The sequence below is a fragment of the Ixodes scapularis genome, unplaced genomic scaffold (genome assembly GCF_016920785.2).
Source record: "Ixodes scapularis isolate PalLabHiFi unplaced genomic scaffold, ASM1692078v2 PGA_scaffold7__128_contigs__length_106722199, whole genome shotgun sequence".
Classification (NCBI taxonomy): Eukaryota; Metazoa; Arthropoda; class Arachnida; order Ixodida; family Ixodidae; genus Ixodes; species Ixodes scapularis.
The window spans coordinates 17,331,524-17,341,660 of NW_024609882.1; the positions used below are offsets into that span (position 1 = coordinate 17,331,524).

The following is a 10,137-nucleotide window of genomic DNA, read 5'->3' on the forward strand; positions in this document are numbered from 1 at the left end:
GTCCAGGTTCCCCGATAAATGGCTCTTTGATGCTCTGTGCTACCAGACATACCTCGGCAAACCTCACTCATGAGGGCCCTCACTCGCCCTCATCTTCACAGGTGAGGTGAGTGACTTTCTGAACCAGGAAAATTCATGAGTGCGAGGGTGAGTGAGGGCCATGAGGGCGGTAAGGGGTATGAGGGTCATGAGTGCATGAGGGTTGCGAGTGCCGTGAGGGCCACGAGTGCGTGAGTGGTGTGAGGGCCGTGAGTGGCATGAGAGGCGCGAGGGCGGCGAGTGCATGAGGTGTGTGAGGGCGGTGAGTGCATGAGGCCCCCTTCAGATCGAGCATCTTTCTCAGCAATTCTGGTGTTATTGGCGGGTTGTTCTCTAGCTTTCCCTAGATCAACACGAATTGCTGAGATCGGGTCCGGCTCGAAATAAGCAAGCAACTCTGAGCGATTCGAACGAGTTTGAAGTGGCTGCATCCAATCAGCGACGCAAAATGTGATTACTGATACCTCGTGCCGGTGATGATGACACCGAAAGACTTGGTTCTGGTTTGAAATCGATAGTTTTTTTGGAAATAAACTGTTCCAGAAAGGTGCATTAGTATTCTTAACGAGATTTAAATGCATAAAAACATGTTGCGTAATTGTCTTAATAGTGCAAGAAAAATAAAATTTTATGATGACGATGGCAAATTGCAGCAATTGGTTGCTGCGTGTGATCGCGGGCGGCCTGTGTTGCTGGTGTTGCGACGTAAAGTTTCTGGGCGAAATTGCCCCATCTGAAGCTCACCTGAGGGCCATCAGTGCGTGAGGGGTGCAAGGGCTGCAAGGGCGGTGAGTGGCGCGAGGGCTACGAGTGGCGTGAGGGCGGTGAGTGCGTGAGGTTCAGTGAGGGTGAGTGAAGGGCTGAAGGTGAGTGTAGCTGTGAGGGTGAGGGAGGGCGACCTAAAATGCCGACCTCTGCTACCAGATCCTCGCGCTCCAAATCTGCGACCGGCTCTCTATAGCTTCGTCATCTAACTGCCAGGCTTTGCGGGTAAAGAGGGGGCCATGTCACCGTACATGCACATCTCGGAGTATACAGTTAATATATTAATATTGATATATGCATCCAGCAAATAGGCTCAAACTACTGGCATTTTCACCCATAGGAAGTGCAGCATTGTTCGAGCAAATATACTGCGCAGCAGATTTATGCACACTATAGTGCTGATCACAACCAAAAGTTGTTTCGACGCTGTCCATGAACAAGTGTTGCTTCTCTTGTGAGGCTACTTTTGAGAGAAACTAGTAGTGCAAAGAATGGGACTAGTTTCTTCAATTTTCTTTTGAACCCTATCTCAAAACACAGATTGAGGCAAAGAACGCAAAGAGTCTCCACACGATGGCCACATGAAGGCACCGTAACCTACTTGTGGCAGTTCTAAAGAAACGTCACCAATGTTCACGGGCAAAATAGTATTTTTCTTTGAACAGGAATGAACAAACAGCTGCTGCTTTCACTCGCCATTACTGTGGTCCATAAGCAGTGTTCTTATAAGCTGTAAGCATGCAGTTTGTAGGGTTCAGCTCGGGCACAGGGAAGGTTTGAAATCAGTCGACAGATGCTGCGTGGAGCTTTTCGAAGGTCCTCTTGCGATGTTCGGCGGAGAAGACTGGTGCAAGCACAGCCTCTGTCGACGCAACCCGGGTTTGGAAGCGTTTTCGGTCAATGGCCATCTGCTCCCAGGGTCCCCTGCGATCCACATCGTCTGCATCATGGACTTCCATAAAGGCGTCTCCGGTTCCGAAGTTCACCTGGACCAAAATTGCACCACATTAAGAAAAGATGTAGAGCACCATATAAACTCGATTGACAGTTGCCTCAGTGACTCCAAGACAAAGTGGGTAAGTGGCTACAATCTGACGGGGGCTTATTGCAGAAAGGTGCTGTGCAGCTGAGCTTTTGGCTGCACATCAAAAGATCACCAGGTGATTGAAGTTGATTCCCGGTCCTCTGCTGGGGCACAACCAGATGCCCTCTGTTAGTTTGACACATTAAACCCCCACTATTTCTATTTTTTACACTTAATCCAGGACAAATTAACAATAGATTACTTCTAACCCCTAAGTAATCCATTTGAAATTTCCATCAAGTAGGCAAACTGTGGATGACGGTAAGCGTAAACTTTCAACACAAATTAGCAGAAAACATTTGTGATACGGCACATACGATTGCAGACAGAAGAAAATCGATAACCAACGGATGAGCACATGTGGTTGATACCCAAGCATCAAGGAGAATGCAGGGATTGGTGTTCCACGTGCCGCACGTGCTGGCCTCAACAGTAGTAACTTTTCTAAAGCAAATACTCAAAACAAATGCCATCTTGCATGTGCGTTCGTCAACGCTTTATTTTGTTATTCGAATCTTTTATACGGGGAAGGCGTGTGGCGTATGGAACACCAATCCCTGCATTCTCCTTGATGCTAGGGTAATATAGCAAATGGTCTATTGGGCAGCAGCTAGTGCTATGAGGACAAATTACCGCGTTGGTTCAAAGCGAAGGAACAGCTGATGCTTGCTGTGACACAAAAGCCCGGGTGTTGAATTCAGACCACATGAAAAAAAAGTGCTTATTGTATCATTGCTCCTTTGTCCAGTTCTAACCCTTTCATAGCTGAAACTGTTGTAGTGACCCCATGGAGTACACCGCACTTGAATTTGTTTATGTCTGTATGGCGACACTTCAGTGCGCGCGGTCAACATACGACAGAAGTCGACGAGCGCGTGCTAGGGCGGAACGTCTACAGTCATTCTTAACCTGTCCTAAGAGGAAAGCAGCCAGAAAAAGAGAGCGTGTATACTTCGTTTCACCTTATGTGCGAGCGAAGGCAAGGCTGGAAGCGCGAGCACGGAAGCTCCGTGCGTTCAGGCTTTGCTCGAGCGCGCAAGCTGGGGAGAAAAGCACAAAGCGCTGGTCTCGCGCTTCTAGCTTTGGCTTCGCTCGCAGATAAATGGAAACGAAGTATAGTTAGAAAGTGATTTCGCACCCGAGATCGTCTACGAAGCAAGGTGAACAAACAAAGAAAAAAAAAACGCCCATTGGGATTTTTTTTTTTTTTTCCGGCTTTGCTTTTGGAAAGGTAAATGAATGAATGAATGAATGAATCACCTTTGAGATTCGATGCTGGGCTTGTTCGTCGGCGTCGTACTCCCGATTCCATCTGTCGTTTGCGTCGCGTACATGCGGCGACGTCGCCGCCCCGAGTCCTACGCCGTCCACTTCGTCGGAGATCCTCGTCGGCCGAGGTCGCACGGACACCGAAAAAAGACCGTTCAACAGTGGCATCACAAAGACGTCCAAGGGGCAGTCGGACGCGCTCCTTTCTTCGCCGGCGTCCACTTCGTCCCAGTCGCTACCGGTGTCGCTGATATCGTCATTGCCGCCCAGAATAAACGCGATTGCGGAGTTAACCGAGGGTCGCGGCGACGCTAACGCTTTCTCATCAATCTCCGCGTCTGGAGGGGTGCCGACTCTTAAAATCATCTCCTGTTTTGTTGTTGGAGAGCGGGCGATGCACACGCCGTGGCCGGGAGGCGACTCGAGTGCTTCACCGGTTGGCTTCGGACTCGATTTCGGCGGTCGCCTCCGTCGACGTGACCGTTTCTTGTGGTTGGGCTGACGGTCGGTTATGGTCGGCGACGACGCGGTTGACGACGCCGGGCGGACGGCGTCGCTCACACCTCCGTCCGCCCGGGAACTTCGACCCCATCGACACATTCCGAAGGGCTGGGCGGCCGCAGGAACTTTGGACGGCCGCAGTTCTGCAGGTTCCGGCGGGGCCGCGGGTCGTCCTTGTGATAACTGTTGCTTGCGGTTGTTCGCGGCGGGGGCAGGCGTGTTCTTGGAGTCCTTGAATCCGTTCGTGCCGACCAACTTCGCCATGAAGCAGGGAAATGCTGCGGTGGTCTTCACGACTTCGTTTTGTGGCCGGTTCTTGGTCCAGGGGATGGCGCAGACGGTGCTGGCCTTTGCGCGTTCCATGTTCGCGGATGACGGCACCTGATGAGTCAGCAGCGTCATTCTCCGCGGGTCCGGGCTGATTTTGGGAGTTTTGTCGGTTGCGCCAATTCTCACTGCCACTTGCCGGGGTTAGGGTCCTTACAAAACCGACAACCGTTGGCTCGCGTATGGGTCTCGCGCATCAACCGTGCCTCGGGCGGCTGGCCAATGGACACGGGACGAGGGTTAGCGATACAACCTTCGACTCTTTCGACGATAGCGAGCGGCTCGACAGAACACTTCGTACCTTTGGTACCACACATGTTTGGGACTGCGTAACACCTCGACAACTCCTCGTAATCTTCAGACAGAGACGAAAGCAGAACGAATTCGCACAGGCAGGACATTTCTCACACACTTGTCTGCTTCGGAAAATTTCAGAGAGGAAATGGCTGACTGGCTTGGGGAATCACGGGAATTGGTGTACGTGACTCTACGTCACATCCGGTATGCAGTTTCGTTTGCGAAAAGGGGACTGACCGACAGTGAAAGCAAGTATTTACTGTCATCGCGCATTGGTGTGGTGTTTTTTATAATGAAATTTGAGAACCACGGAATGAAATAATTCTGTGTCGTATTTTATCACGCTTGTACTTTTTTTTTTTTTTTGTTGCTGATCGGCATGTCGGAATGCACGGATGAATCTATCGACGTAACTTGATATCACAGTCATTTGCATTTTTGTTTTTCTTCATATTAAGTTACTTCGGTACCGCGTCGTTTGAGATGAAGGAACGTGATGGGTGTCCTCACGCGCCTCACGCTAAACAAAGCCCCAGGTTATCAACCCGTCAAGTGCGTTTCGAAACTTCACTGACACATTGCATCAGCTGCAGCGAACAGCTGATAGAACCTTCTTTCTCGTCAGGCCAAGCAGATTCATAAAAAGGACAAACATCTGACAAATAAAAAAAAAAATTGGAACAAAAGACAAAACAAAAATTAACCTGTGGAGGTGCCGGGGTTCGAACCCGGGGCCTTTCACATGCGAAGCGAACGCTCTACCACTGAGCTACACCCCCGGTTGGAATTTTCTGAATGGACAGTCTTACAAATTCCTTTCACATATTACTTTCCTTTGTACAGGACGGCCGGAACGGCAACGCAGTTTAGCGATTTAGGCCGTTAAACCGGTTAAACAGAGGCAGCTTGGTCATAGGTTTAGGCAATCAACAGTCAACCGTATCAGCTTTCAGCCAGCCGTACAGCCGCACGTTGTGCCTCACGACCGCCAGTACGCTGACAGCCTGACAGCTTAGCGATGAGTTTACAATATGTAAACGACAAGAACTCATTCTGTGCCGAACTTGAGTCGTTAATAAGGACAGCAGCAGCCTCCGACGTTCCGTGTGAAGAAGTGGATCAGTGCCTGCGAGAAGTGTTCCACCTCAAGAGTGTTGAAACCGGGACCAACCGTCGAAATTTCGTATCGGCCGTCTGCGCTCGGATTGCAAACTTCCTAGTGTGGTGTTCAGTTTTATACATTTTGCTACGCGCACTCTACCGCTATGGACCCATCGAAAGTTTCGTCGATCGTTTGTACGACGAGTACACGTACACAGCAATGCGCGCTGCGCGCTTCCTTGCACTGCCGATCCTTAGTCGCTTTCCAGCCATCTCACGTAAGTGCCACATTTATTGTAGTCTACTTGTTCGATTACAAATAGCGGGCCGAGGACTGAACCTAATATCATTGTCATGCGGATCGAAAATTATTGAACAACGGAGGCCATGATTGTGGTCTCATTGGCTGCACTAATATGTACAGATGAGAACAAATGCGGGATCCCATTGATTACTCCCCGACAGCACAAATTGTATCAAAATACTGAATCTACACTGTGGTTCTGGAAGCAGTACTCCAGGCTATATGACGGTCCTGCAACCTGCAAAAAACATTATCCACACATTTCAGAGTACCACAACATGAAATGCTTGGTACCAAACCCGCTGTACAGTCCAATGGATGCTTCAGACTGTTGGCCATGCGAGAAGCTGAAAGCCCTGGTGGACCTCACTGGACACGCCGACGTCGCTACGGAGTATGTGTGGAGCCTTACGCCTTTTGTCATGCGAGTATGTATTAGGTTGCGCATGTGCACAACTCGTATGCAAAGTGGTTCCCCGCTCTAACCTCTTTAGGATGCTGTTAACCTGAAGGCAACACGGGGAATCCTGTACGAGATTTTACGACAGTATGAAGAGCTCTTGAACGACTCAACAAGCAAGTTTCAGTCGACGCTGGAAGAAATACAAGAGCCTCGTCACTTGGTTGGGGGGGAGCCAAGGCAGAGGTTGTTGGAGGATAAGAGTTTCCACATCACCTGGTAAGTGAAAAAAGATAATTTGTGGTTGAATATCGGATCTGAAATGGCTACAGTAATTGACTCATGCACGGGCATCTTTAATACCTTGTCTACTAAACAAGATCTTTTAGAAAAGCTTGTCTTGAAAGACAGTGGGTTTTGAAACGACTGTAGCTGCGACGGAATTCTGTCAGTATTTCTTCACAGCACAAAGCAATGCGGAGAGCAAGTTGTCTGCTTCTTGCGTAGGAGTTGCGGTGACATCAGAACGACGCCAAACTCCGATTGGCTTTGATTGAAAGGATAGTAGGTAGACCTCGATGCTAGATGCCTCGAGGTCTACCCACTAGTTTTTTCAATCAGCCAATAAGGGCTCGGCGTCCTAACATCATCACGACCCCCGCGCAAGAAGCAGACAAACTTGCAATTCTCAATGAGCGGTACGTGCGGAAACACGGTGGCACTGGCTACCATGTTTCTGCAGCTGTTTGCACACATACGGAAACTGTCGCCTGTTTCTCAGCCTTTTTGAAAATATAAGGATGGATTCCAGACATCATAGCTTTCAAACAAGGATTCCATGATCCCTCCATCATGCGAACCACAAAGTCTATGTCATCTACCGTGCCCATACAAATTGGTAAAACTGAGGTGGAAAATGAAGCAGTCGAACTGCCACTACTAGAGGCTGGCCATTGGTGTATAATAGGCGAGTATGACACCTCCAACAAGCCAAAACATTCTGTATAAGTGGTTAACATGAAACTTCTCTTCAAATATTGTAATTTCAGCTTTTTTTTTTCTTTTTTGCTCAGCTGAAACAATACAATGTGTATGTAGCCCTGCTCAACTTGCACTCGCATTGGAAATGGGGCACGTAGGGAAAAACAACAAATGGTTGAGGAAAGCACGTTTTCTTAGGTGTCCATTATCCAGAGGCTCCAGTGTTCACAAAATTTCCACAGTACAACTAGAAAAGGCACCTTTTCCCCCGAGTACTAACGTACGTGTGCTATCAACGGCGACAACAGTTGCATTAACGAAACGGGACCACACTACAGGCAAGTTTCTTCGAGCCTGGCCGCCCGCATCCTGCGGAAAACATTCAGACGGCCCACATTTGTTCCAAACAACACAGAAGTGGCCCTCCAGAGGTGCTTCCTCATCGACGGTCCTCAGGCACCAAGCTACCTTCTCGTAAGTAATGCTCTGTACATCCGAAACGTTCACCCGGTTGCATCTGCCGTCGAGCAAAAATCAGGAAGAACTGTGCTCTCGAGTCATTCTCAAATCGTTTCCAGGTAGATGCAGGTCGAAACGATTTCCTCCGAAGACAATATCACTAGGGGCACTTGGGGTAAAACCTCGTGAAGAGCTTGGAGCACTTCGTTGACGCCGTGACGCTGTGCCCTGCGCTTCAGGGCGCGGACAACAAAACGGCGGCAGCGTTCTAAGCAGCTCGTTGTGGCGTGCCGCCTGTTCAGTGCATGTGCTTCTAATTGCCATCGAATGTCTTGTCTGTCCAGCCTGAAACGGACTTCACCAACTCCTGGCTGATGCAAGTTGAGGGAAGCCGGATGGTGGTCGTCGAACCATCGGCTCTCTGTGCGGGCCGATGCAGTGCGGTGTCCATTCTTGTGAAACCCATGCATGTTTGTAAGTACCTGCGGCAGACGACGTGCATTGTGTCGGGTTTGAGGTGCGAGATGGTCTTTGGAATCAAGCAATGCTTCGAGTGCAAGTACAGTCTCCAACGATTGAAAGACCCATTCGACGATGCAGTTTCAGGCAGCTGGGCTGGATTCACTTTGGCCAACTGCATGGTGCTTGGAATGAGGAAAGAAAGAAATTTTTCTTCTATTGTTTTTCTAAAAATAAAATGGCTCTTATAAAAATGTGCTTAGTACCGCTGTGTAAACTGCCTCGTCGACTGGGCCTTTCATATTGTTCGAGACTGTATGTGTCTAGAGTCGGACGAGGTGCACCTGTAACAAACTTTATTTGCTCAGGTAATAGCTACACTCTTTATGATCAACAAAGGTGCAAGTGCTTTCCCGTAGAGTGCGTGCATCACCAATCGCTGGTCAAGAGATGCCGGCAAAAATTACAATTGTCTTGTAAAGGCTTTCTGCATTGGTATATGTCTAAAATGACCAATTTTAGCCGAGATTTCATTTTTTTCACGAGGAATTTCTAGGCCCTATCACTCACTAGGCTGGTTACGCAGATTGCAACGATTGGCTATTAGCATGCTCTGGAAATAGACCTGCAGATTGCGTTCATATACGGTGCCGCTGTTACTCAACTACATACGGTAGTCTCAACAAGTTGACACAATGTTGTCCGAGGCACGGGTAAAGTATGTGGCTGCTCTTATCGCCCAACCACTTGTGCAAATAGATCATTCATAGTTGTTACACTGCTGTACCTTTCATGATGTGCACAAATGTAGTTGTAAGCTTTCCAGCAACTTGCACAAGGTATAAGGTCCACTAACAAAGTAAAAATTAATTAGGTCCTCAAACAGTGCTGTCCTATTTTACAGATATGCGAGCTTAACCCATTCACTGCCATAATGACACTGGACCCAAGTGCCATACACTCTGAACTTCTGTTGGTAATGTACGGTAGTTGAGATTGCAAGCAGCAGTCTTTGGATGCTTGGAGGGTGTACTTCAGAAAAGTATGTGCTATGTGCTGAACTGCATTGTTGCCCTTCAGAGATTTGTCACCTAAGCACACGACTACATGTAGCACCAGTTGGGCTCGTCTCCGACACCGAAAGGACTAAATAGAACTGCTAGTTCATTTCAAAATAGGGAGGGAGCCGGTTCTACACATTTCAGAGAGACTTGAATGCCGTAATGAATACCAATACAAATCGTCTCTTTTCAGTGTACTTCAACAGCCAAATATCAAAACTTCGATCCATACCTTCAAAAGCGACGGATGCTCCAAGTATCGCCTATCTTGGTTCCTTCTACTAAAACTGCAACCAAGCATCTTCACGATCTGCCACATCAGTGTGCTCTCATACTTTCGAAAGTTTTTCTTTTAATGATTGTAATATCGGTCCTCATTTGTGTGTGTTTCAAGTTTCAGAGCAAACTCCATTTCCGCAATCCACTTCCAAATTTAAAAAAAAAATGTTTTCAAGTATGGAACATTTTGTAAACAGGATCAGAAAAATTTGCTGGTTTTTGAACTGCATGAATTTGGAGAATCGGCGCCCCATTTCAGACATTTGTCTGCGCATAATTGATTGAAACATTTCCCGTGGTTTAGAGACAGCTTGAACAGCAGTTTCAGTAAAAACTAGGATACGCGATTGTCACTTTTTGGTACGGTGCCAGTGAAAGGGGAGGCAATAATTTTTTTCCTGGATCATAACAGCCCCTAAATTGCTTACTTTCTCTAATTTTTAATACCAAGTAAAAGAAGCTTAATTAAGTGAAAGAATTACAACTTTTAGAACCCATCGTGCCCCAGATTTAACTTGTTGAACAGTGCTCGGAGACCTTGAACCTATACAAGAATCTCTTGGACATGAATCTGACAATCCAAAACACTCGTGTGTGTAGGGGGAGAGAGGGAGGCAGGCAAGGGGGGGATAATTTATTACTTTGATAGTCAATAAACATGAAGCAAAAAAGTCTGTTTTCTGTCATTATTGCAAATTTTAGCCAAAAACTCACTTGCATTGAGACAAAACCACTCATATATCTTCAAACTGGTATTTTTCTTCCAACTGGCAGCAAAAGATGTGCATGTACGTCAGATGTTTCAAAGACA

General features: G+C 47.7%; 2 protein-coding genes and 1 non-coding gene across 3 annotated transcripts; 1 reads left to right on the top strand and 2 right to left on the bottom strand.

Moving 5' to 3' along the window:
• Positions 1-1,436: 1,436 nt before the first annotated feature.
• On the bottom strand, positions 1,437-4,461 carry LOC8023246. Its single transcript, XM_002399651.4, has 2 exons — positions 3,149-4,461; positions 1,437-1,790 (listed from the first exon to the last, which is right to left on the bottom strand). Exons 1-2 carry the CDS (start codon positions 4,058-4,060, stop codon positions 1,587-1,589), a joined length of 1,116 nt encoding a protein of 371 aa, XP_002399694.3. The 5' UTR covers positions 4,061-4,461; the 3' UTR covers positions 1,437-1,586.
• Positions 4,462-4,989: 528 nt separating this feature from the next.
• On the bottom strand, positions 4,990-5,061 carry Trnaa-cgc. The gene has a single exon. It is a non-coding gene; the product is annotated as a tRNA-Ala (tRNA).
• Positions 5,014-9,997, top strand: LOC8023237. The gene is made up of 6 exons (XM_029986678.4): positions 5,014-5,661; positions 5,955-6,115; positions 6,182-6,366; positions 7,407-7,542; positions 7,872-8,001; positions 9,241-9,997. The coding sequence occupies exons 1-6, from the start codon at positions 5,301-5,303 to the stop codon at positions 9,330-9,332; spliced, it is 1,065 nt and encodes a 354-aa protein (XP_029842538.2). The 5' UTR covers positions 5,014-5,300; the 3' UTR covers positions 9,333-9,997.
• Positions 9,998-10,137: the final 140 nt, after the last annotated feature.

Excerpts from the sequence above, each read along its gene's own strand:
- LOC8023246 (XM_002399651.4), bottom strand. The coding sequence starts at position 4,060 with ATGACGCTGCTGACTCATCAGGTGCCGTCATCCGCGAACATGGAACGC. Across the intron at positions 1,791-3,148 it reads CCCAGCATCGAATCTCAAAG|GTGAACTTCGGAACCGGAGA; the intron begins GTGATTCATTCA and ends ATTTTGGTCCAG.
- LOC8023237 (XM_029986678.4), top strand. The coding sequence starts at position 5,301 with ATGAGTTTACAATATGTAAACGACAAGAACTCATTCTGTGCCGAACTT. Across the intron at positions 7,543-7,871 it reads AGGCACCAAGCTACCTTCTC|CCTGAAACGGACTTCACCAA; the intron begins GTAAGTAATGCT and ends TTGTCTGTCCAG. Across the intron at positions 8,002-9,240 it reads TGTGAAACCCATGCATGTTT|TGTACTTCAACAGCCAAATA; the intron begins GTAAGTACCTGC and ends GTCTCTTTTCAG.